The 26,688-nt window shown below is 37.5% G+C and overlaps 1 protein-coding gene across 1 annotated transcript in view; it reads left to right on the forward strand.

Moving 5' to 3' along the window:
- Nucleotides 1–26,468, forward strand: part of Pclo (piccolo presynaptic cytomatrix protein) — a 328,272-nt gene extending 301,804 nt beyond the window's left edge. The window contains exons 23-25 of the mRNA XM_029477261.1: nucleotides 21,746–21,880; nucleotides 23,254–23,399; nucleotides 25,094–26,468. Of these exons, the coding sequence (XP_029333121.1) occupies nucleotides 21,746–21,880; nucleotides 23,254–23,399; nucleotides 25,094–25,234 (422 nt within the window). The 3' untranslated portion in view covers nucleotides 25,235–26,468. The remainder of the gene's footprint in view (nucleotides 1–21,745; nucleotides 21,881–23,253; nucleotides 23,400–25,093) is intronic.
- Nucleotides 26,469–26,688: the final 220 nt, after the last annotated feature.

Consider the following 26,688-nt stretch of genomic DNA (forward strand, 5'->3'; position numbering starts at 1 on the left):
TCTCTCTCTCTCTCTCTCTCTCTCTCTCTCTCTCTCTCTCTCTCTCTCTCTCTCTCTCTCTCTCTGCATAGTAACTTCTGTGGCCTCAGTTCCTTGGGAGTAGTTAAGCTTCCCTGAGAGCTGCACCCAGTCAACCTGCCGTTACATACTTTCCTTTGGCAGAGAATACCTACCATTGACTAGTGAGTGATTAATTTCTCTTCTAGTAAGAATATTATCTAGATTTCAATTTAAGTTGAACAATGACATAATGTCACTGAGGCATTATAGCAGAAATACACAATATTGTTCCATGGAGTAGAGCAATTGCTTAATTTATTAAGAACAATAGTATCATATTCTTTAGCTGGATATGATGTCACATACCTGTAATCTCAGGACTTGAAAGAGGCAGAGGGACCAAGAATTCAAGACCAAGGGGCAGGAAATCTGACTTACAAGTTAAGAGTTTAAAGTTCCTATTGAGTTTGTGATCAGGCTGGCCTATTGCATATTGAATCTCAAAACAACCAACCAAACACATATTTATATTTGCTCATGTAAAAACAACTTTTAAAATGTGAAATATGCAAACATTGTGTAGAGATTTTATATATATATATATATATACATATATATATATACATATATATATATATATGTATATATATTGCAGTTTATGGCTATTTTTACTACAAAATAGCGGTGAGGACTCACTCTTAACCTATACACTCTTAGTATCACATTTTAAGCCAGATGTGCCAGTGGTGCCTCATTTTGCCAAACAACTAGGGAGGCTCTGGATTTGAACCTCACTGTCACCGAAAAGAAAAGTCACATATTGTCCGTATAGTATGTCTCAGGGTTGGCTGCATTGTCTTCCGATTGCTCTTCCAGTTGATTGACCATTCAGTAATTGATAAATCCTCACAGGGTCTACCACTTAAGAATTTAAGTCTTTCCCTCTCTTTCCTATTCCAAGTGTCACCCAAGTTTAGGTTTTCAGGTCTCACCCAAATCATTACTAGTCTGCTGATTGTTCATTTTGTTTTCATCTGAGGTATTTGAAGGGTAGTACTATGAATACCCAGTCAATTACCATCTCTTCACTGGAGAGGCAGAAGCAGAAGGATCATAAGTTTAAGGTCACGTTTCCTTACATAGTGATTCTGAGGTCAAACTAGGCTACTTGAGACTAGTTTAAAAAATATTCTATTAAATCACTGCTTCTCTTTTCAAAAATACTGCTTATTTATTGGTGTTTTGATGATTTAAAAATAACAGATCCAGGGATGGAGAGATGGCTCAGTGGTTAAGAACACTGGCTGCTCTTCTAAAGGTCATGTGTTCAATTCCCAGCAACCACATGGTAGCTCACAACCATCTGTAACATGATGCCCTCTTCTGATGTGTGAGTGGCAGCACACATAAAGTAAGTAAATAAATCTTTTTTAAAAAAACAATAGCATATCCTTGATGCTGCTCAAGTGTTTTCTTGACTTGAAAATACCTGATAGAAATAATATGAAAATAAGAAAGTCATGTTTGAATTCCTGGTGTAAGAAGTTTCAGTCCACTGTGAAACTGTTTCAGTCCGCTGTTGTTTTGGGGTGAAGTAAAACATCTGAATTTGTTTGAGGAACTCATTGTGCTTAAGCACACACACATAGGAAATAAGAGAAAGCAGCTAATAGCCAAGCCAAGGGGAAACTGAGAAAAGGAATCCTCCTTGCTCCCTCCTGTTGGTGCTGGTATTCTCTACCCTCTTTCTTCCACACTGCTTGTGAGGCAGAGAAATCTGTAACTCGTGCTAGCAAATGAAGCACGGGAGTGTGCAGCATCTGGCCTTAACATTCAGGTATGATATTTGCAGAGGTCTCTTTTCCTTCAGGCTGTGACATCAGCAAAGGAAAAGGTAATGAGATTTGTGACTGTAAAGAATGAGAACTCTTCTGAGTCATAATGGACTGGCACTTTGATGAAGCAAGAGGAGCAATGAATGCCACAGTGTACATGCTCAGGAAGATATTGGGAAATAGAGATGTACTGAAGGAGACACCATGATTCAAAAAGACTGTCTCAGATGAAATTGGGAGAACATCCTCTGGAAAGAGAAAATCCCGAGTCATCCAGCTTACATATTCAAAAGCTAGTTTCAAGAATATAATGGCAGGGAAAAAAAGGCTGATCAAAGGAGCTATACAGGACACACACACACACACCATGATGAAATGAAAAGAAGAGCTGTTTTCAGTGTCCAGCATGGGAGAGGGGCCCCAGAGAAGAGCTGGAGCCCTTGTGGAGAGGCACAGCCGCTGGAAACTACACCTCCTAACAGACAGGATTTGGTGAGTCAGCCCTCCTGTTGGTCCTAATCATGAATGGGACCATAAGAAGCTTATAGCAGCTTTCTTGGTACTCATGGCTTAAAACTGTGTAGTTCGAAGCCAGCATGGTGGCATACCTGCAAATCTCAACACAGGGAAGTCTGAGGTAGGATGGGTATTAGTTTGAGGCTACTTGGGTTACATATGAAAAGAAAGAAAGGGAGGGAAGTGGGAGCAGGAGAAAGAAAGGAAGGGAAGATGGGGAGACAACCAAGTGGGAGGCAAAGGAAAGGGAGACAAAAAAAAGAGAGAGAAAAACCTGGGCTTTGCTCTTTTCTCTAAAATGGCAGTTAAGGAGAAGATGAAAATGATAGTTGGAAACAATAGGAAAGACAGTACCTTCTAGAACAGCACCGGAAAATAGTCATGTATGTTGCTTCAAACAGAAACTGGAAAACCATCCAGTTCAAACAGCAAAGAAGATCAGACTTACCATGTTTTAAAAGTGGCACCATTAATCCTATGATCAGAGAGAGAGAGACATTATGTAAATATCCCCCTGAGCTTGTGCATTTGGCTCCAAAAGCTGCCCCACAGATTCACTAAGGGATTAACTGGCTGCCAAATCACCCCATATCCCTGGGAGGAGCTGACATTCTGCAGTCTCTGGCAGCTTTACTCTTAAGGACAGAGCATGCTCCTCACAGGAGTTTTTATTCCGCTGAATTAGTATTCTCTGGTTTAATTCTCCAAATTTAGCACATAATCCTCTGCATTACAAGCATATTAATTTGACCCACCATTTCCAGGGCAAGTAGCTGCCTGCTTTTCAATGGCAGGTCATGCTGCGGAGTGAGACAGCATCCATGGACAGCCTAGGCCAGCAAGCTGGCTTGACCCACTTTGGTCTTTTCTCTTCCCTGGAAAAGGACTTCTGGTAACATGCTTATTATAAAAGCTTCCTTTTTCGCATTTTATTTTATTTTATTATACATTTTTTGTTTAAATATAGTTACATCACTTTTCCCTTTTCTTTCCTTACTGCAGACCCTTCCCAGACACTGAGTCTATCTTTGTTGTTTGTGTGTATAGAGTTTCAGGGCTGACCATTCGAGGGCGTTAATCCCTAGGATATGGTACCTCTTCCTTCTCTCGCTGGCCATCAGCTACCTACAGTTCTTCAGCATTGTAATCCTATGAGAGTTCCCCTTCCATATTAGCATGCTATTGATACTGTTATTGTTAAGATCTGTGAGAGATTGTTATTGTGTGACAGACAGATTTTTCCTAGAAGATGTCTACTTACCCCAGATAGTGAGTTAGCAACATGGGGAGCCAGTGATTTTACTGGGGGTACTTACAGAAATATGGGTGAGGGGCTACCGCAGTAGGAACGGAAAGGCTCAAAGACAATGACATCATCAAAGCTCACCCCAGCATGTGTGATAGCTCACAAAAGCTGGAGCAGACTGTACATACTTCAGGTAGCTCCAAGCTTTTAGAGTTCTTTCTAAGTAACTAGAATGTCTGAGCCTCTTCCAGGCAGCTCATCTGGTCTTTGTTCTGTATCCCATGAACATAGAACTACATATTCTACAAGTTCTCTGCTTCTTCTAAGCTGCTTGTCTGGTCTCTGGTTTTTCCTGGGTTTGACTGAGACTCTTCTTTGGAGTTTGGCTTGCCTGAGAGTGACTCTCAACTTTCCCTCCAAGATGGAAAGCTACTCAACCTTGGAGAAAACGGCTGTAATGCAACAGTTTCACGGAGGCTTCCTACTTACTGGCTTTTAGAATCTTTCCACCCCCTTTTCTGTGATATCACTTGACCCATAGAGGCATGAACTATGAAGTAAATGTATCCCCTGGGACAGGGACATCTCTGGGCTCCCAATGACCTGTCAGTGATTGTGCCTAGTTGTTAATTTCTGGTGATAGCTAATACTTCTCTGTATTGAGTTGTATTAGCTATGCTTACCTATAGGTAAGATTTACAATAACAAAGTAGGAGTAATAAATTATCTGGTAAAATTTGTGTACTCAATACTCTTGGGATTTTAGAGTCAGCCTGTCTCATCACAGCCACTGTAAAAGAGCCTTCTCATGCCTGCTACTGAAGTTTTTGTTAGTCTATGGTTCTTGTGGGAAACACTGTAAACTCTAGTGAAGTGACTTTTTAAAGATGAATGTGTGTGTGTGTGTGTGTGTGTGTGTGTATAAATAGATAGATGTATATTCATAAGCATATAAATTGTGTGTAATTTTATAGAAATATAAAATAATAAGATTAATTGGAACTTTTTCAAACAACCTTAGTATTATTCTTCCTTCCCCTCTCCTTATGTGTTGACCTTCCTTCCCTGTTGTTTGAACCCTCCTCCTCCTCATTCTTCCACATTTGGGTTCGTATCAGAACTGTATCCTGTTATTTTCTCTCAGCTCTCCCACTCACCAGCTTTCTATCATGCCCAGGCATTGTTTTCTTCAGGCTTTGGGGAATTATTTGAATTTTTAAACATTTAAAAAGTCATGTCCACTTATGTTCTTAATTTTTCATCTTGTGAAATTATCTGGTCTTTGTTGTCTCATACAAGGTAATAGCTGAATTCCAATAAAAATTTTTTGCAAAGAGATCTTAGCTATTTCTAATCGTAATAATATGGATGCTAAGATGCATGTGTCAAAAGGCTTCTTAAAAGACATTAAAAGCATGAGAGGAAATCCATCAGAAAAGCTTACTTTTCTTCCATGAATTATGTTCTTTGGGGCTTTATTTCAGAAAGAAAGACATCTTAGCACAGAATGCAGAAAGAATCTGCAGGCTTGGCCCACTTTCCCAAAACTCTTAAATCTGAGCAGGTCAAAATAATACTTGCTTATTGCATGATGTATCTATTTTGTTGATTCCGGGTTAGTGCAAATAAAAGCCCTTATCACAGCTAACACAACTATTCTCACTTAGGAAAATAAAATTAATGAAAATTGGACACTATCTCCTTTCTCAGTCCTCGGCCACAATACAAGAAAGTGTCTTAGGCTCTATTTCATAGCTTCAGTAGTAGTGGCTTTGTTTGAATATGGTTGGTCTGACATGGCACCATTAGGAAGTGTGGCCTTGTTGGAGTAGTCAGTCACTGTCAGCATGGGCTTTAATACCCTCCTCTCCATGTGAGAGCCAGTCTTTTCCTAGCAGCCTTCAGATGAAGATGTAGAACTCTCAGCTCCTCCTGCACCATTACTGCCTGGATGGTGCCACATTCCCACCTTGATGATAATCAACTGAACTTCTGAACCTGTAAGCCAGTCTCAATTAAAGGTTGTCTAAGTGTTAGCTTGGTCATGGTGTCTGTTCACAGCAGTAAAAACATAACTAAGGCAACACCCATGAAAAGCAAAGAAGGCTAAATCATGACTAATCTTTAATAGGCTTGGAAAGCATTCCAAACACCTCTCAGTTGAAAGGGCAGACCCCCAGGATTTAAATTAGACTAGCCAACTGGCTTTGTTTTGATTGAGGTGGAAATGATCATTACTTTGAACCCTCCAGTAACAATTAGACAATTAGAGAGGTTAAACAAATAATCTTATATACCCTCTGTGTTTTCTCTGTGGTCTAAAGGGCAATGATAAATAGTCTTGACACTGTAAGTCTATGGACTAACAAACATACAAAATGCCATGAACTCAGCACGAGTGTTGCTTAGATAATATTCAGTGTCATTGTCATTCACTTTGTTGTCTCATACAAGGTAATAGCATACAAAGGAGTCATTTATAAAAAACAAATTAACATTTGCAAATAAAACGGGGACATATTTATCCCATCCCCTATTCTTAGTTTTTTCCAGGCCACATTCCCCACAAGTACTGAGTTCCTGGTTCACATCTATACACACATGAAACCATGAAGTGCTTCTCCTAAGCCTCAAACTCCTTTCTCACAGATGATTACAGCAGAGTATATACAGGACGAGAATTACTATCACATAAAGTATTTCTATCACAAATTAGTAAATAAATATAGGCCACCTTATTGGTAATATGGTAATAGTCCAATTTATGACTTTTGAAATTTAGTCAGCCTAATATGTGCATTGTCCATCTCTTTAAACAAGAGTATCAACACCTACTACAGACATTAGGATATTGTAAATAAATGAGGCAGGAATTTACATGTGTGTTATTTAATGATTTCATAGGTATTCATAATTAATAACATATTTATGTGATAACATAAACATATAAACTGTGAAAAAATAGATTAAAGTCCTTGATTATTGTGTGATAATGAAGATGCGTTTACTTTTAAAATCAAACACAGTGGTGACCCTCTAAGGAATTTGTTTTGCCACATCTCTTAGAAGTTCACAAATTCTATCTTATGAATTCTCTACCTCAGGCATCAGCGGCATAACCATTGGTCAATAATCGATGCTCTTGTTGTTAAAAACACATTTTTATTTATAAGTTTGAACATATGTAGGGGCATATGCCTACGATGATGCACACATAGGGGTCAGAGGACGACTTTCAAGTGTCTTTTCTCGTTTCACTATGTGAGTCACTGCTATCAAACTCAGGTCCGCAGTCTTGGGTAGCAGACAGCTTTATCCACTGACCACAAATAAATAATCTCTTGCCCAAAGTCTTTTGAGACACTATAGTAAATTTCAAGGATAATATGCAATGAATTTGATAATATATCCAAATATACTTGAAAATGTTATAATGGCCATTATTAATCTGGGTTAATATTAGCAGACTTTATTTTAAAAGAATTATTTTACTTTTTAAGTGATATTTGTTAGTAGAAAGTACTGGGGCCCAATAGTCACCTCTTTGTTATAAAGACACAGGGAACTAGATAGTAGAGATGGTTCCATATTGTAACCTTACCATGAGAGTATTGGGATTACAATTGAATAAGCTTATTGCACTGTGTCCCTTTTTAAACAAACAAAGAACTAATTAGGATAATCCTTCAGAAATATTTCATTTATTATATTTTGTAAAGAAATACATGCATGCATGTATGAATGTATGAATGTATGAATGTATGTATGTATGTATGTATATTGTTCAATATAAGTAAGATAGCATGTCAAGAAAACACATCTCTAAGAATTAAACTACAATACTTTACAGTGGCTTTAATATCGCCTCCAGAAAACTGTAAAACAAGGTCATGAAAGTCATCACATTTATTTTAAAATCTAGTAGCTTTTATTGCTACTGGAAGGTATGGTGCAAAGTGAAGATAAGTGCTAATTACAGATAATTGTTGAGTTCCAAGGATTTTGAACTTGTCCTGGCAAGTAAGATTACTGCAGCCTCCAGGGTAGCATTAGCACACCTGGCTGGACATAATCAAGGAAGAAAGGTGAGTAGAATGAGTTAGTAGTCTTCTTTCTCTCTGAAAGCTTCAGTGAGGTAAAAAGGACTTCATTTGTTTTAAAACAAAAAAACAAACAAACAAAAAACAAAAAGAAACCTAACTGCCCTTTATTCTCAGTCCTCTTGGTGGTTTTTGTTCTTTTTTCTTTTTCTTTTTCTTTTTCTTTTTCTTTTCCTTTTCCTTTTCCTTTCTTTTTTTTCCCCCATCAAATCTACACCTCACACTAGAGAGTCACAGACCCACAAAGACCCCAAATGAAACACATTGACGTGGCAAGTACAGGGCCTACATGCATCTACACTAGTCCTCTGTGTATCCTTATGGCTGTTGTTAGCTTGGGGTTTTTGTGAGGTTCCCACAGTGGGAGCCATTTTGTCTCTGACTCCTTTGCCTGGTCTTGAGACTCTTTTCCTATTGGGTTGCCTTGTCCAGCCTGTATGGCAAGGCGTTTGCCTTGCCTTGCTGTAGGTTGTTTTGTCCTGTGTGCCTGTTGTCTCTTGGAGGCCGGCTCTTTGCTGAAGAGGAAACAGAAAGGGGATGGATCTAGCAGATAGGGAAGGTGGGTGGCAGCTAGGAGGAGTGTAGGGAGAAGAAACTGGTTCTGATGTAATATATGGGAGAAGAATCTATTTTCAATAAAAATTTAAAAACCTATTCATCCTATATCAAATTCTACAGTAACTTTAGGCAATTAGAGATGTGGCATATGTACTTATATTTTTTAAATGTAGGGTTTTTTCTTTAAAACAGTTAACTTATATAGACCCTATATTAATTCGCATATAGCTTAAACTCAATGTGGATTATGTTTTGCTGGCATCTCTATGGTAAATTGTATCTGCTAGGCACAGAACACTGAGAGTAGTTTTACTTAAAATCCTATGTATAAGGTGCATTTCAATTTTTTAATAAAAAATTTTAAAATTTGTTATAAGAGATTTGACAACTTAAAGTGCTGACATACGACTATCTCAAAACATAATTTCTTGTTTTGTTTTATTTATTCTAAGTGAAAAAGCAAACAAACCTAACCGCAAAACACAGATTTGCTCCATGTAAATTGTTAGTTAATACTAGATTTGATTTTTCCATTGCCTCAGTAGTACTGGGAATTAAATTCTAGTATGTGAGGTGCTGCATTTCATTGCCCTTATCAAAGCACTACATGTCACCCCAAAAATCCAGAAAATAATTTTTATCAATTAAAAGTAAAATTTGTTAGATATTTTCTTTATTTACTTCAAATGTTATCCCCTTTCCTAGTTTTCCCTCTGAAAATCCCCTATCCCCTCCCTCCTCCCCTTGCTCCCCAACCCACCCACTCCCATTCCTGGTCCTGGCATTTCCCCTACACTGGGGCATAGAGCCTTCAAAGGACCAAGGGCCTCTCCTCCCATTGATGACCAACAAGGCCATCCTCTGTTACATATATAGCTAGAGTCACAGGAAAGGAGATAACATTTGAAATGTAAATAAAGAAAATATCTAATAAAAAAAAGTAAAATTTGTACCAGTCTTGGTAATACATACCTGTATGTAAAAGTAACTTTAATTTGCCTGATGTCATTGCCTTCTCAGAAGTGAATAATCTCACCCTTTCTAGTTCTTGCTGAACTCTGGCTGGCTGGTCTAACTCAGCTCTTCTGGCTCAAACTCCTCTCCAAACTGACTGATTCAATCTGGCTTCTCTCAGTTTTTTACTGAAATTTTCTGCTTGGCCTGAAAGTAATTTTGGCAATTTGTTCTTCTGGCTTCTTCTTCTCTGGCTTCAATTACCTCCGCTGACCTGCAAAGAACTACAAGAACTCACTAACAAATTCAACTCTGACTCCCAAAGTGACTCAACTCTCTCTCTCCCTGAGCTCCTCTTAAATAGCTTCTCTTTCCTGTGTTCGCTCATGAGAGGTGGAAGTATTCTATCTCTGACTCCCTCTGTCAAATCTTTGTCTCTGGCTCACCACTTTGTCTACCACTCGATTAGTGGTCACTTTCAAACATGGCTGCTTCCTTCTACAAACTAAATTTCCCTTAAGGGTGTGTACTAAGGGTCTGTTTGTACTACCACCCAAGGGATTAAAGGTATATGGCAGACATGTCTCCAGATTATACAGATCTAGATCTTTGGATGTGATCCCTTGCCAGAGCAGCCATATTGCTGGATGAAAATTCCTCTCTACCTATATCCCAGAACTGGAGCGATATAGACACAAGTGCAAGGCTGGCCTCAGCTACACAGTGAGTTTATGACCAGCCAGGTCTATATGAAGCCCTGCTTTGAAACAAATATAATATATATAAATGTAATATATATTAATGTAATGAATGTCATAAAATATAAATAATGACAGCTTGTTAAATTTCATTTGAAGAATAGTGCCAACATTTTACTTGAATAATATTGAAATTTTACAATAACAAAAATACATAAATATGGAATTGATACAGAGGAAATAATAAATGTAAATGCAATAATTACTATATGAGGAACTTTCTGTCACTACTGACAGGTATGAGAACCTGAGTAAAAATGTTTATAAAGATTGGAGCTAAGGAAACATACAATATTATTTAGGCAGAAGATTAGTAATTGGAGACCCAGAACTATAGATCTTACCAAAACTCAAAAGCTTGATCATATTGTATAGATAGAATATATATATATAAATAGTAACATTATATAATTTTACATTAAATAAGTACTTATAAGCCAGAGGGACTTTCAGTTTTCTCTGTGAAACATGAGATATAGGTTAAATGTAAATCCTGTGTTCATGAGGGATAATTTTAAACTCCTACATCCTTCTCCTCCACCTTCTAAATTCTAAAATCACCTACATCTGCCTGTGCCGCCACAGCAGGCTTAAACCATTGGATTAATGTAGTGCCTGCCACCTCCCTACAATAGAAGATAAAATTCCTTACCAAAAATTCCACCTTAATTCTAATAAATGGAATAAGAGCTCTTCAGTCTAATAAGAGTTTCTTGGCTTATTTTTCATTTCTATGCAGTAACGAGAGGTGGGTGATAAGTCAGTGAACACGTTTCCATAACATCAACTCTAACTTCATTGACTGGCACCTGTAATCTGCTTCATTGAAAAGTAGTACTTCTCTTCATTTTATAGTCTTCCTTTTAAAAATTCTATTTTGTCATCATTTCTTAATCCCATGCTATTCATTAAAATACTCCCAAAGACAGCTTTGCCTACAATGATCTTGTATTGGAAAAAGTTGCTGAGACAAAACTAAATTTACATGAACTTTAGTTAAGTGTTAGAGATTTAGACATTCTAACAATGTAATTTCAAAGGAATATTTTCTGAGGGACTGGAGAGGTGGCTCAGCAGTTAAGAGCAGTACTGCTGCTCTTGTGAGATCCCAAATTCAGTTTTCAGCACCCAACACACAGGCCTGGCAGAATCCTGTAATTCCAGCTCCACCATCCTTCTCCCTCTTCTGGACACTATGGGCAACTGCACTCACATATGCACATACACACTGACACCTATGCATGCACAGACTTAAAAATAATTAAAAATAAACCTTTAACGATAAAATAAATACTTCTCCAGTCAATATGCACATCACTAAGTAACTCGGCACCGTTAGCAAACTTTTTCACAAAGATTTTATGTAAGTGTCTCAGGAATGTTTATTTTACATTTTCTGAGGCAGTGTTGGAAGTTACTGGTTAGACCAAGTTGGTCTTTCACATAGAAGTCTGCCTGTCTCTGCCACCTCAGTACTGGGATTAATGGTGCCTGCCATCACACCTGGCAGTTTTGGAAGATTTTCCTTGAATTGTTGTTGTTTGCTCTATATCTTACATCTCTGACCCAAAGTGCACATGTGGACCACACACCTTCGAGGGGACATTTTCAAAACTTAACACATAAACATTTTCTGGCTGAAGCTTCCCTGATTTATAAAGCCTAGTATATGTCTAAAATTAACCACAAAGTTGCTTCTGATATCCATTCATTCTAATGCATTTTGAAGTGAATACATTTTGTAAAGACATTTTGCAGTGAATATTTCCACACGTGTGGCAATGTTGTAACAATCTTACTCACAGAAAGTATAAAGTGACTCTGAGGTTCAGAACCCTACACTCAATCTCTTAAATACACAAAACACACAGGCCACCATCTTCTGTGAAATAGTGATTATGGCTACTAAATTTTCTTTATGGTGTGAGATAATTGTTTATTAATTTTAGTGGTTTGTATTTCCCCAAAATATAATTAGATATTTCAGCATCTATATTAATGTGGGCACATAGATATGACAAGTACACATTTCTCAAATATGTATATAACTTTGAGGGAGAAGTGGGAAGATCACTGCATATTTTAGTGAAAAAACACCTTAGAAAGTGCTAAAAAAATAAACTGTTGAAAATAGAGATAATTTGACATCCACACTACTTGAAACATGTTATCTAGCAAAAGAGATAATAGAACTCAGTTTTGCCAAAATCAAATTAAATTATTCATTCTCTTTATAAATATTAATTTAAATGAAAAGAATATATTGATGTAAATTATAGGAAAGAATTAATTTCAGTAAATGTTTTATACATCAATTTACTTTTAAAATTTCATAGATTAAGAAACTAAGTTAAATTTTAAGAGATTAGCCATGTATCATTTTTATCCTTTATTTCAATTTTTTAATTATTTTATTAGATATTTTCTTTATTTACATTTCAAATGTTATCCCCATTCCTAGTTTCCCCTCTGAAAATCCCCTATCCCCTTCCCCTCCCCCTACTCCCCAACCCACCCACTCCCATTCCTGGTTCTGGCATTTCCCCTGTAATGGGGCATAGAGCCTTCACAGGACCAAGGGCCTCTCTTCCCATTGATGATTGACTAGGCCATCCTCTGCAACATATATAGCTAGAGCCACAAGTTCCACCATGTGTTTTCTTTGATTGGTGGTTTAGCTCCAAGGAGCTCTGGGGGTACTGGTTAGTTCATATTGATGTTCCTCCTATGAGGCTTCAGATCCCTTCAGCTCCCTGGGTACTTTCTCTAGCTCCATCATTGGGGACCTTGTGCTCCATCCAATGAATGACTGTGAGCATCCACTTCTGTATTTGCCAGGCACTGGCAAATTAAGAAAACAGCTATAACAGGATCCTGTCAGCAGGCTCTTGTTGGCATCTGTCTAGTATCTGGGTTTGGTGGTTGTTTATGGGATGGATCCCCAAGTGGGGCAGTCTCTGGATGGCTGTTCCTTCAGGCTCTGCTCCAAACTTTATCTCTGTAACTCCTTCCATGGGTATTTTGTTTCCTCTTCTAAAAAGGATTCTGAGCTTCTGAGCTAATATCCTCTTATCAGTGAGTGCATATCATGTGTGCTCTTTTGTGATTAGGTTACCTAACTCAAGATGATATCCTCCAGATCCATCCATTTGTATAAGATTTTCATAAATTCATTGTTTTTAATAGTTGTGTAGCAGGGAAGTGGTGGCCCATGCCTTTAATACCAGCACTTGGGAGGCAGAGGCAGGTGGATTTATGAGTTCGAGGCCAGCCTAGTCAACAAAGTGAGTGCCAGCAAAGCCAGGGCTATACAGAGAAACCCTGTCTCAGAAAAAAAAATAGTTTTGTAGTACTCCATTGTGTAAATGTACCAAATTTTCTGTATCCATTCCTCTGTATAGAGACATTTGGGTTCTTATCAGCTTCTGGCTCTTATAAATAAGGCTGCTATGAACATAGTGGAGCATGTGTCATTACTACATGGTGGAGCATCTTCTTGGTATATGCTCAGGAGTGATATTGCTGGATCTTCTGGTCAAATTATATCCAGTTTTCTGAGGAACCACAAAACTGATTTCCAAAGTGGTTGTACCAGCTTGAAGTTCCACCAGCAATGGAGGAGTGTTCCTCTTTCTCCACATCCTCACAAGCTTCTGCTGTAACCTGAGTTTTTTATCTTAGCCATTCTGACTGGTGTGAGGTGGAATCTCAGGGTTGTTTTGATTTGCATTTCCCTGATGGTTAAGAATGTTGAACATTTTTTTTAGGTGCTTCTCAGCCATTCATTATTCCTCAGTTGAGAATTCTTTGTTTAGATTTGTACTCCATTTTTTAATAGGGTTGTTTAGTTTTCTGGAGTCTGACTTCTTGAGTTCTTTATATATATTGGATATTAGTACCCTATCGGATTTAGAATTGGTAAAGATCTTTTCCCAATCTGTTGGTTGTCTTTTGGTCTTACTGACAGCGTCCTTTGCCTTACGGAAGTTTGCAATTTTATGAGGTCCCATTTGTTAATTCTTGATCTTACAGCACAAGCCATTGCTGTTCTGTTCAGAAATCTTTCCCTTGTGCCCATATCTGCAAGGCTCTTCACCCACTGTCTCCACTATAAGTTTCAGTGTCTCTGGTTTTATGTGGAGTTCTTTGATCCACTTAGACTTGAGCTTTGTACAAGGAGATAAGAATGAATCAATTCACATTCTTCTCATGAGATTTGCCAATTGAACCAGCACCATTTGTTGAAAATGCTTTTTTTCCACTGGATGATTTTAGACCCTTTGTCAAAGATCATGTGACCATGGGTTTGTGGGTTCATTTCTGGGTCTTCAATCCTGTTCCATTGATCTACCTGTCTGTCATTGTACCAGTACCATATAGTTTTTTATCACAATTGCTCAGTGGTACTACTTGAGGTTGGAGATTGTGATTCCACAAGAGGTTCTTTTATTGCTGAGAACAGTTTTTGCTGTCCTAGGATTTTTGTAATTCCAGATGAATTTGCCAATTGCCCTTTCTAACTCTGTGAAGAATTGAGTTGGTATTTTGGTGGGAATTGCATTGAATCTGTAGATTGCTTTCGGCAAGATAGCCATTTTGACTATATTGATCCTACCAATCCATGAGCATGGGAGATCTTCCCATCTTCTGCGATCTTCATTGATTTCTTTCTTCAGAGACTTGAAATTCTTATCATACAGATCTTTCACTTTGTCTTTGAGTTTGTTTATATAGTGGATTACATTGATGGATTTCCATATATTGAACCATCCTTGCATCCCTGAGATGAACCCTACTTGATCATGATGGATGATCGTTTCAATGTGTTCTTGGATTCAGTTTTCGAGAATTTTATTGAGTATTTTTGCATCTATATTCATAAGGGAAATTGGTCTGAGTTTCTCTTTCTTTGTTTGGTCTTTGTGTGGTTAAGGTATCAGAGTAATTGTGGCATCAAAGAATGAATTGGGTAGAGTACCTTCTGTTTCTATTTTGTGGAAGAGTTTGAGGAGTTTTGGAATTAGGTCTTCTTTGAAGGTCTGATAGAACTCTGCAATAAACCCATCTAGTCCTGGACTTTTTTTAGTTGGGAGACTATTAATGACTGTTTCTATTTCATTAGGGATATGGGACTGTTTAGATCATTAATCTGTTCCTGATTTAACCTTGGTACCTGGTATCTGTCTAGAAAATTGTCCATTTCATCTAGGTTTTCCAGTTTTGTTGAGTATAGGCTTTTGTAGTAGGATCTGATGATTTTTTTTAATTTCCTCAGATTCTGTGGTTATATCTCCTGTTTCATTTCTGATTTTGTTAATTAGGATACTGTCCCTATACCCTCTAGTTAGTCTGTCTAACTGTTGTCTCTCTTGTTGATTTTCTCAAAGAACCAGCTCCTGGTTTGGTTGATTTCTTTGTATAGTTCTTTTTATTTTCACTTGGTTGTTTTCAGCCCGAGTTTGATTGTTTCCTGCAGTCTACTCCTCCATGTAAATTTGCTTCCTTTTGTTCTAGAGCTTTTAGTTATGCTGTCTAACTGCTAGGGTATGCTTGCTCCACCTTCTTTTGGGAGGCACTCACAGCCATGAGTTTTCCTCTTAGGACTGCTTTCATTGTGTTCTGTAAGTTTGGGTATGTTGTGGCTTCATTTTCATTAAACTCTAAAAAGTCTTTAATTTCTTTCTTTATCTCTTCCTTTACCAAGTAATCATTGAGTAGAGTGTTGCTCAGCTTCCACGTGGATGTTGGCTTTCTATTATTTATGTTGTTATTGAAGATCAGCCTTAGTCTGTGGTGATCTGATAGGATGCATGGGATAATTTCAATAGTTTTGTATCTGTTGAGGCCTGTTTTGTGACTGATTATACAGTCAATTTTGGCGAATGTACCATGAGGTGCTGAGAAGAAGGTATATCCTTTTGTTTTAGGATAACACAAAATGTTCTGTAGATATCGGTTAAATACATTTGTTTCATAACTTCTGTTAGTTTCATTGTGTCTCTGTTTAGTTTCTGTTTCCAGGATCTGTCTATTGATAAAAGTGGGGTGTTCAAGTTTCCCACTATTATTGTGTGAGGTGCTTTTGAGTTTTAGCTAAGTTTCTTAAGTGAATGTGGTTGCCCTTGCATTTGGAGCATAGATGTTCAGAATTGAGAATTCATCTTGGTAGATTTTACCTTTGATGAGTAAGAAGTGCCCCCCACCCCCCATCTTTTTTGCGAACTTTAGGTTGAACGTTGATTTTATTAGATATTAGAATTGCTACTCCAGCTTGTTCCTTGGGACCATTTGCTTGGAAAATTGTTTTTCATCCTTTTACTGTAAGGTAGTGTCTGTCTTTATCCCTGAGGTGGGTTTCCTACATGCAGCAAAAAGTTGGGTCCTGTTTATGTAACCAGTCTGTTAGTTTATGTCTTTTTATTGGGGAATTGAGTCCATTGATATTAAGAGATATTAAGGAAAAGTAATTATTGCTTCCTGTTACTTTTGTTGTTAGAGTTGGAATTCTGTTCATGTGGCTATCTTCTTTTAGGTTTGCTGAAGGATTAATTTCTTGCTTTTTCTTGAGCTTCGTTTCCCTCATTGTGTTGTTTTCCCTTTATTATCCTTTGCAGGGCTGGGTTTGTGGAAAGATATTGTGTAAATTTGGTTTTGTCATAGAATACCTTAGTTTATCCATCTATAGTAATTGAGAGTTTTGCTGGGTATAGTAGCCTGGGCTGGCATTTGTGTTCTCTTAGGGTCTGTATGACATCTGCCCAGGATCATCTGGTTTTCCTAGTCTCTGAAGAGAAGTCAGGTGTAATTCTGATAGGTCTGCCTTTATATGTTACTTGACCTTTTCCCCTTACTGCTTTTAATATTCTTTCTTTGTTGTGTGCATTTGGCGTTTTGATTATTATGTGACCGGAGGAATTCCTTTTCTGGTCCAGTCTATTTGGAGTTCTGTAGGCTTTTTTGTATGTTCATGGGCATCTCTTTCTTTAGGTTGGAGAAGTTTTCTTCTGTAATTTTGTGGAAGATATTTACTGGCCCTTTAAGTTGGAAATCTTCCTCTAGTCTATACCTATTATCCTTAGGTTTGGTCTTCTCATTGTGTCCTGGATCTCCTGGACGTTTTTGTGTTAGGATCTTTTTGTATTTCACATTTTCTTTGGTTGTTGTGTCAATGACTATGGTACCTTTTGCACCTGAGATTCTCTCTTCTATCTCTTGTATTCTTGTTGGTTATGCTTGCATCCTTGGCTCCTAACTTCTTTTCTAGGTTTTCTATTTTCAGAGTGGTCTCTCTCTGTGATTTCTTTATTGTTTCTACTTCCATTTTTAGATCCTGGATGGTTTTGTTCAATTCTTTCACCTGATTGAATGTGTTCTCTTGTATTTCTTTAAGTGAGTTATTTATTTCCTTCTTAAAGTCCTCCAACATCATCATGAAAAGTGACCTTTAGATCCATGTCTTGCTTTTCTGGTGTGATGATGTATCCAGGGCTTGCTATGGTGGGAGAGGTTGGTTCTGATGATGCCAAGTAACCTTGATTTCGGCTGCTTCTGTTCTTATGCTTGCCCCCTGCCATCTGATTATCTCAAATGCTTGCTGCCCTCAATATATCTGATTGGAACCTGTCCTTCCTGTAATCTCAGAGTTCAGCTTTCTCTGTGACCCTGTGATTCTGGAATCCTGTGAACCTGAGATTCTGGGTGTGTTAGAATTCTTGGCAGTAAAGCTTCCTCTGAGACCCTGAGATCCTGGTGACCAAACTCTTGGTATCCTGAGATCCGGGAATCCTAAGATCCTGGGCATGTTTCAGAGCCTGGAATTGGTGTCTCCTCTGTGGACTCTGGGGCTCTCTGCTGTATTCAAAACCAAGGTATACCAGCACCAACCAGAAGGAACCCAAGTTGCTGGTCAGGCAGGGCTCCTGTGTCCTTGCTCCTGCTGTCTCAGACCCATCACAATTGGTTTAGAACAGATGTTGCATTCCACTCACCTGTGATCCTAAGATCTTGGGCATGTTAGGGCACCTGCGGAGTGGAGAGTCCTCTGTGGACCATGGGACCATCCTCCAAGTTCATGCCCAAGGTTGCCTGGAGCTGGCACCAACCAGAAGGGCCCTTCATTTCAATTTTAAATTCTTCTGTTGCATTTAAAGCATGAGGAAGTCTATTCTCTATCCAGCTTCTACCACTATATGATTGGTGGCCTATGTTTCATCCTTTAGTTTTCATTCCTCATTCCTTCCTCCAATTATTCCCTCCCTCTCCCTACCATTCCCTCCCACCTCCCACTCTTCCCCCCCCCTCCTTTCTTCTTTCACTTGTTCTTTTCCTTTTTTCTCCTTGCTTTATTCTCCTAGGTTGTCTTTTAACATATTAAATAGTCAGTCTTGATTATTTTACAATGACTGTTTCTTTTATATAGCAGTTTACTTTCATAGGACTTACTCTTTCCCTATCCTTTAATCATATATTTTTTCTGTGAAGTACAATTAAATGAGCTCTAGCAACACATAAGCTCATCAATATTTACAGGATTGTGAGATACTGACTCAATGTTCTATTGCTGTGAAGAGACACCATGACCCAGGCAACACTTATGGAAGAAAGCACTTAGTTGAGATGGCTTACAATTTCAGAGGTTTAGTCCATGATGCTCATGGTAGTGAACATTGCAGCATGCAGAGAGACATGACACTGGAGCAGGGTCTGTGAGTTCTACATCTTGATCTACAGACAACAGAAAGACAACGACACTTGACCTGCCTTGATTAGTTGACACTTCAAGGCCACTCTCTGTGACACATTTCCTCCAATAATCCTACATCTAAACCAACAAGGCCACATCTCTCAACAATGCCTCTCCCTGCCCACCAAGCATTCAAATCTATGAGCCTAGTGAGGCCATTCTTCTAATAAAATCAAAGAAGCATGAGTTTTAAGACTTCAATACATGAACATTGGTTGAAATTTTTTTCCTGCCATTTACCCCATATTCCAAAATACTATCACAATCCTCTAAGTATGTGATGCCCTGGGACTCAAAATATCACCCAAATCTGGAGCAGGGGCACACCCTCTGAAGACAGCAGACACATAGATTTCTTTTTATCTTCACAGAAGTATCTGCTTTAGAGGAAAAATCACTCAAAAAAATGCTTTAAGATGATTTCAGTAAACACGTCCTTTTCTCTTTTCAGTTAAAAATATTAAAGAGCAAGCTGGAAAACCTTTGAACAGAGTGAATCTTAGCAGATGCTTCACAAGCATCCCACAGTGAAGGATGTGAGGTTAAACTTCCAGGAAGGAAGCAGACAGTATGATGACTCAGGAACTTTAATTAGCACGTGTTTCAAAGTGAGGCAGCTAGGAGGTGACAAATCATTGGCTATTGGAGTTTGGACCTAGAAAGGGGGGCTATGACCCATAAAAGTGTATTTCCCAGAGAGAAAATACTAATGTATCTTTCATGCAGTCACTTCTGTTCACTTCTATTGGCTCCAAATAGTGAGGGTCTCTTGCATGACCATTTTATTTTAGAGTGAGAATTCTCTTTCCAAAGGAGGTAATCAGAGACAGAGCATGGCAGAAAACAGAGGATCATGGGAGATGCATATGATCCAGTGGCATTATATACATGTATTAAAATGTCAAAATAAAGCCCAATATTTTTCAGAGTTATTATATACTGGTAATAATTTTTAAAAAGACACCCCCACAACCCAATCTCAGAAATGGTTTCATAAATGGAGGACAGCTGTCTCTCTCTTTATAGCTTTGAGGACATGGATCCAATCACTTGTAATCAGTTTACCCAGGTTTGGTTTCACTTCCTCCTTTGAGACTCACACAAAGTGATCAATCCAACAAACACAGAAAATGTCTTCACACTCTGAAGAGATAATGTAACCTTTGTGAATTCCTTGGATGTGATATTGGAGTTTCAGCTGTGGGTCATCAAGACTGTTTTTTCTGACTGCTGACAACCCCAAGGTGATGAACTAAGGCTGCCAGCTCAAAGGTTTAGCAAGGCTTTCCAGGGCTGGGTGTGGGCTGTGCTCATTGCTCATTTACACAGGGCTGGTGTCTGGAATCCTCTTGTGCTAGCCAACTTTCTCTTTTCTTGGTAAACTTCTGCATGTGTGATGTGGTCATGGAGAGTGCTGACCTGGGCTTTGCTGAGATTTGTCTTTCTCTCTTTAAACAACTTGTCTTAGTATACAGTATCACAATTATTAACAATTGACCAAAAAGGATGACAAGATATTCTCCTCTTTTCCCCAACTCTGTATTTGTAAGAAAGAATGAACTTCACACACTTCTATCATAGTGGATTTATAAATTAAAAATTTAAAACTCTAATGTTGATAAATATAATCCAGGTAAACAAGGCTCTTTTTATTTTTATAAAGCACAAATATATATCCTGAAAACAAATGTCTGAGAATACATTGTGTTTAGAGACTTTCAATAAATTCCTGTGCTCTAAATGTGGAAATAAAGCTGTTAATGTGGCCCCAGTGAGCAATGCCTTGCAGTGCTTCAGGCCTGGATTTCCCACATGATAGTCCCATCTGCTAATGTAGTGGTTTTTTGTTTTTGTTTTTTTACCAAAGAATTCATTTTCCATTGCATCTCAGCTAATCCCCATCCTACTTGCAGCCCTAGCTCTCCTAGCTCTTTTCCAAGAGGATCTCCAGTGTCACATTATTTTTGAAACCATGTCACTATACTTCAGAATTATTCTTCCTAGCCATTTATTTATCCATAGAAATATCTAATTAAATTATCTTCCTAATAGGTGAAAAATCTTATGAGTCTAGATTAGTGGTTATTTAAGACATATAAATTTATATTTTCTTTTTAAACTTAGCTGCCAACAATGTATTCTCAAACACTTCCTTTGAGGCTATATTTGTACGGTTAAGGAATCAGGAGGGTCCTGTTTATGAGGATTATATCTATCAGCATTAGGAATGTAAGATTCTGATTTAAAAACAGGCATGCATTCATACTTATTTATGCATTTTATACTCACTGTATTCATCCTGTTAGCAGGACACTCAGCCCAAAGTAAAAAGATGAACAAGTTGTGTGTTGGTGAATGAGTCCATGAGATAATAGAGAAATTGGTGGAGTCACAACAGATTTGATGTGGCATGGAAAGTTCCTTCAATAATAAAAGCTAAAATTCTAGAAGAAACTACAATTAATCTAGTCTATATCACGTGTACTTTTTGCCTTATGCAGTTTTTTTCATTACGCATCACTACCACCTATATTTTATAAAGGAAACAGGGAATAAACACTCTATATAGTAAGATTTGGGTATGCTACCATGTATTCTTGAACAAGCCTGGTGATACAACACCAGAGCCAAGATACAACAGAAATGTTGGTAAACAGCATATTACACTTTAAAAGACTTTTTCCCTATATATTGTACTAAAATTTTATAATTTCCATGTTTGTTTCTCTTCCTACAAGGTCATCAATTACCTCTTCAAAACTTAAGACTCTACAGCTGAATACCACATCTACTTATAGTTTCTTTTGTCTACCATCATGTTTAGCATGCTTTCTTATAAGTGCCTGAATGATGTGATCTCCATGAAGCTATTCACTCCTTAAGGGTTTGAACTGTGCGTTATATCCATAACATACAATAAAGTGTTTAATACTTAATAAAATCCAGTAAGTGAACACTTGAAACAGTGATTAAACTAAGCATTTAATAAGTGGTGCTATTTATTCTTCAACTTGTTTTTTGTTGACTTCTTCTAGCTAAAACTCAAGTAATGGGAGAAATCAAGCTAGCACTGAAAAAGGAAATGAAAACAGATGGTGAACAACTAATAGTTGAAATTCTCCAGTGCAGAAATATTACCTACAAATTTAAGTCTCCGGATCATTTACCAGGTATCTACTTTCATTATAATGATTAGTGAAGGATATCTACTAGCTTCTAGGACTTTCCCTTAAAAATTACAATAAATTTTAGGTAAACTTTCACCTGTGCATAGAAAACATTAGAATTATATGCAAAAAAATTAATTTAATTTCTACTTTAAAGATAAAATCATTTTCCTAAACTTCAGCTAGATTTTTAAGCATAAAAGTTAATATGCTTACCCAAGATACAATTCACAGACCACATGACTCTAGAAGAAGGAAATCCAAAGTGTGGATACTTCAGTCCTTCTTAGAATTGGGAACAAAATATCCACAGGAGGAGATACAGAGACAAAGTATGAATCAGAGACTGAAGGAACAGCCATCCAGAAACTGCCCAACCCAGGGGTCCATCCTATATACAGTTACCAAACCCAGACACTATTGTGGATGCCAAGAAGTGCTTGCCGACACAGCCTGATATAGATATCTCCTGAGAGTCTCTGCCAGACCCTGACAAAAATAGAGGTGGATGTTCCCTGCCAACCATTGGACTTAGCAAAGGGTCCCCATTGGAGGAGTTAGAGAATGGACTGAAGGAGCTGAAGGTGTTTGCAACCTTATAGGAGGAATAACAATATGAACCAACTAGTACTCTCAGAGCTACCAGGGACTAAACTACCAAGCAAAGAGTATACTTGGAGCTACCCATGGCTCCAGCTGCATGTGTAGCAGAGGTTGTCCTTGTCAGACATCAATGGAAGGAAAGGTCATTGGTCCTGTGAAGGTTCTATATCCCAGTGTAGGGTAATGCCAGGATGGAGAAGCAGGAGTGGGTGTGTGGGAGAACACCCTCATAGAAGCAGGGAGAGGAGGGAGAGGATGGGGGTTTTCAGAGGGGAAACAAGGAAAGGGGATAACATTTGAAATGTAAATAAAGAAAATGTCTAATTAAAAAATAAGCTAACTGTATCTGGGAACACTAAAGATAACACTCTCCTGGTAATTATCACAGAGAGCAACACTCAGGCATGCACATTTAACTGTCTTGTGTGTAGAATCTTTTTATTAGTTATTTTCTTTCAGCTATAACTATTTGTCCTGTGTTCTGTGAAATGTTTCTGAGAAAACACAGGAAGGGAATGATGTACTGTGTTCTCCAAAAATAAAGCAATTCCAAGGCAGGAAAAAAAATTAGATTGCTACACATAATAAACACCAATTAATTTAAGTAAAGCTAACTTAAATTTATACGAATTTATACTTACAATCACTTAATGGTTTATGCAACAAATTGTGGACAACTTTTTATGCTTGTATGGTTCATAATGAGAATATCCGCATACAAGAGAAAATGCTGTGAACAGTGGGCACTTAATAGGCTTCTGTCTTATTTTCAGATTTATATGTGAAAATATATGTGATAAACATTGCTACCCAAAAAAAGGTTATTAAAAAGAAAACAAGGGTATGTCGACATGATCGAGAGCCTTCCTTCAATGAAACCTTTAGATTCAGCCTAAGTCCTGCAGGCCACTCACTTCAGGTAATTGTGTTATATATTCTGATTTACTTTTCCATTCATATATTATACTTATTGTCCACTCAGTTATTCTGTGTTTAGATACTGATCATGTACTGTATAGTAGTTAATCATTAGAAGCACCACCACAAGAGCCCTGTGAACCCCCTTAACACATTCAGTCTATCCAGTTTCCCACCAGTTGACTACTCAGTTTTGCTACTTTGGGTGGATTCCTCTTGTTCTCATGGTCACTCTCTCTAAATCTTTCGGCTCGCTACTTTGCTATTTACAACAGTTTGGTAATGCACCTGCTCTTCTTCTCACTACTGTCTCATCTCTTTAAATTCATCACACTACAGCCAGAATTATCCTTACCAAATATTGTTGGGTTTCCATTAAAGCTGTTCAGTAAAACATCATTTTCTTGTATCATTCAAGGTCCTCCGAAGTGGGCTTTATTTATATAGATTTGGTCTTAGTCCCTTGTCACTTTCCTATATTCAGGACACATCTGAGTCTTTTAAAATTACATTAGTCTTGAGTTCTTTGCTCATATTTTCCTCCATTTCAAAGCTTCTTTCTCCTGTATCCCCATAGCCCATCTTTCGATATCCATTTTTACTAAAAGCCCTAAGTATAATTCATAACACCTTTTCCACTAATCATCTCATCTATTACTCTACTAAGCAGAGCTTCTCCTATTCAATAATTTATACCCTTATGTGTTACAGTTTCTCTATGGCAAGGCTTAATTTTCATTATCTTTTCCCCTGTAGTCTAGCAGAATGGTTATCACATAACATGCCTTCAGTAGACATGCAGGAAAAGGAAATGTAGCTAGAGAAGAATATATGGAAATATATGAAACTATTCCATGATACCAGTACTTAATGCTTTACAGTGGAGATGAACATATATTACAATCACAAGTCCAATGGTTGGAGAGATAACTCAGTGGTTAAAAGTACATACTGCTCTTCCAGAGGACCAAAGTTTATCACCCAAGACCCACATCAGCTGGCTCTCAACCTCTTGTATCTTCAGCTTCAAGGGCTCTGAAATTGTCTTCAGGACTCTAGCAGACACACATACATATAAATTAAAATTAAAATATATATGCATATGTTTTCTATGCATATATTTGAAAAGAAAAAGTTAAGCTTCATTGACAGAATTAGTATAAATCACTAAAGACAAAAAAAAAAAAACCCTCTAAGTCCTATACAAATGAATGTATCATTGAGAGGAGAGTTACAAGAGTGGAACGAACATCATGAGTTTTCCTGAAATTAACTTAATATCAATATAGGGACTCGAATTATTTTAAAAACATGTGAAGTTCCCAAACCTAAAACTGATAGTTATGTATGAAATTACGGATTTTAAACATGAAAGTTCTCATTAAGTATAACTAATTAGAATGAGCATATTTGTATTATTATATTATATTACATTATATTATATTTGCTTATCCTTCAGTGCATGTGATTTGGGGATATAGTAAAATTTGAGGAAGGCTAATAGAAATGTTGATCTGAACTAATTCATATTAATAGATATTTCAAGAATATCTCTGCTCTCTTTCAAGTACACGTAGTCCATCCTCACATCTCCCTCCCTTCCTGGTTATCGTTTTATAATAAAAACTTCTTAAAGATTGGAAGACATTCATGTGCGTGTACCTATCTACATGTAATTCTGACTATGTTTTCTAGATTTTACTTTTCTCCAATGGCGGGAAGTTTATGAAGAAGACTTTGATTGGAGAAGCTTGTATCTGGCTTGACAAAGTGGATCTGAGAAAAAGAATAGTCAATTGGCACAAACTGTTGATGAGTCCTACTCAAACACATTGAAGATGTGTCTGCTCAGGGCGAGGAAGCAGAGCTCCATAGCCTCGGATCGAGACTGTAGTTGAACACTACTGTGGTGATCTATGCTTTCAGAAGCAAACATGAGGTCAAAACCAAGAAGCAAGTGGATGGCATGGCTGTGGGATACAAAGAGACTTTAAAAGTTCACATGTTGAAGGCAAACCGATGGAAATAGGCCAGAGACACTGGATTGCTCATAGCTGGGAAGAGAAACTGTGAAAGATGATTTGACTTTTTTTTTTAAAGATAAATGTCTTTGATCAGACTGAGCTAGAACTGTAAAAAGAGGCACAGAGGTTGTTGTGGTGGTGAAAGGTAGTGTGAAAGCAATTGCTTATACACGCCTAACCTTGTTTGAAAAAAAAAAAAAAACTGATGTAATGAATCATGGTTTTCTAAAGATCAAAATTCCTTGTCTTATATTCTCATAAAACTTCCTGTTCTGGAATTCTGACATAAGATTAAATTCTGAGTTGTCTGTAGGACCAGAAAGTGACTGTGTTTGTGGGGGAAATTAAACCAGAGTGATGAACAATGGATTTTAGGTTACAAGGTGCATGTTTTCCCTATGTCTGTGTTAGAAAGCGGTACAACCGTAGGTTTGAATTCTATGTGGCAAAGCACATCAGTTTTGGTGTAATTTACAAGAGTGAAGAGTGAAGATAATAGTAGGTTAAAATGAAATTGTATTTATCTAGAAATAAAATAAAAATTAGAGACTGGATATTAAAGAAGAATGTTAACCCACAAAATATGTACCTTGGTTGAAAACATTACAGCCTCCATAATTTTCATCAAGTCAAGGTGTTCTCAATTGTACACAACAAGGTACCTAAATTAATTTGTGTGCCCTAAGAAAAGGGTTGCTTGTTCTCTGAGGAACTGCTATTACATGTATCATATTGCTTATTTCCTTTCTCTTGCATAATGTACTGTCAGACGCGTAAAATTATTGTTCTGGCAAACAAACTATATTTGTCATATAACATTGATTAAACTCTTGTCATTTCCTGATTTTTCATGTTTTTTCTCTAAACTCAATGCCTACATAATGAAAATTCTGTTATCAATTCTCTTATTCTGCTTTCTTGGTAGTGATATCAGAATTAGAAATCACCTATGTTTGGAAAGAATGTAAAAAGTCAATGTTTGCCGGGCGGTGGTGACATACGCCTTTAATCCCAGCACTTGGGAGGCAAAGGCAGGCAAATTTCTGAGTTTGAGGCCAGCCTGGTCTACAGAGTGAGTTCTAGGACAGCCAGGGCTACACAGAAAAATCCTGTCTCAAAAAATCCAAAAAAAAAACAACAACAAAAAAAAAAGTCAATGTTTGAAATTAAAACATATTTGACTTATTTTAATAATATTGACTCAAACAACCAGTATATGAATCATCAAGCTGAAGCATTCTCTTCCACATCAACCACCAATGCCCA

Source organism: Mus caroli, chromosome 5, assembly GCF_900094665.2.
Source record: "Mus caroli chromosome 5, CAROLI_EIJ_v1.1, whole genome shotgun sequence".
Classification (NCBI taxonomy): Eukaryota; Metazoa; Chordata; class Mammalia; order Rodentia; family Muridae; genus Mus; species Mus caroli.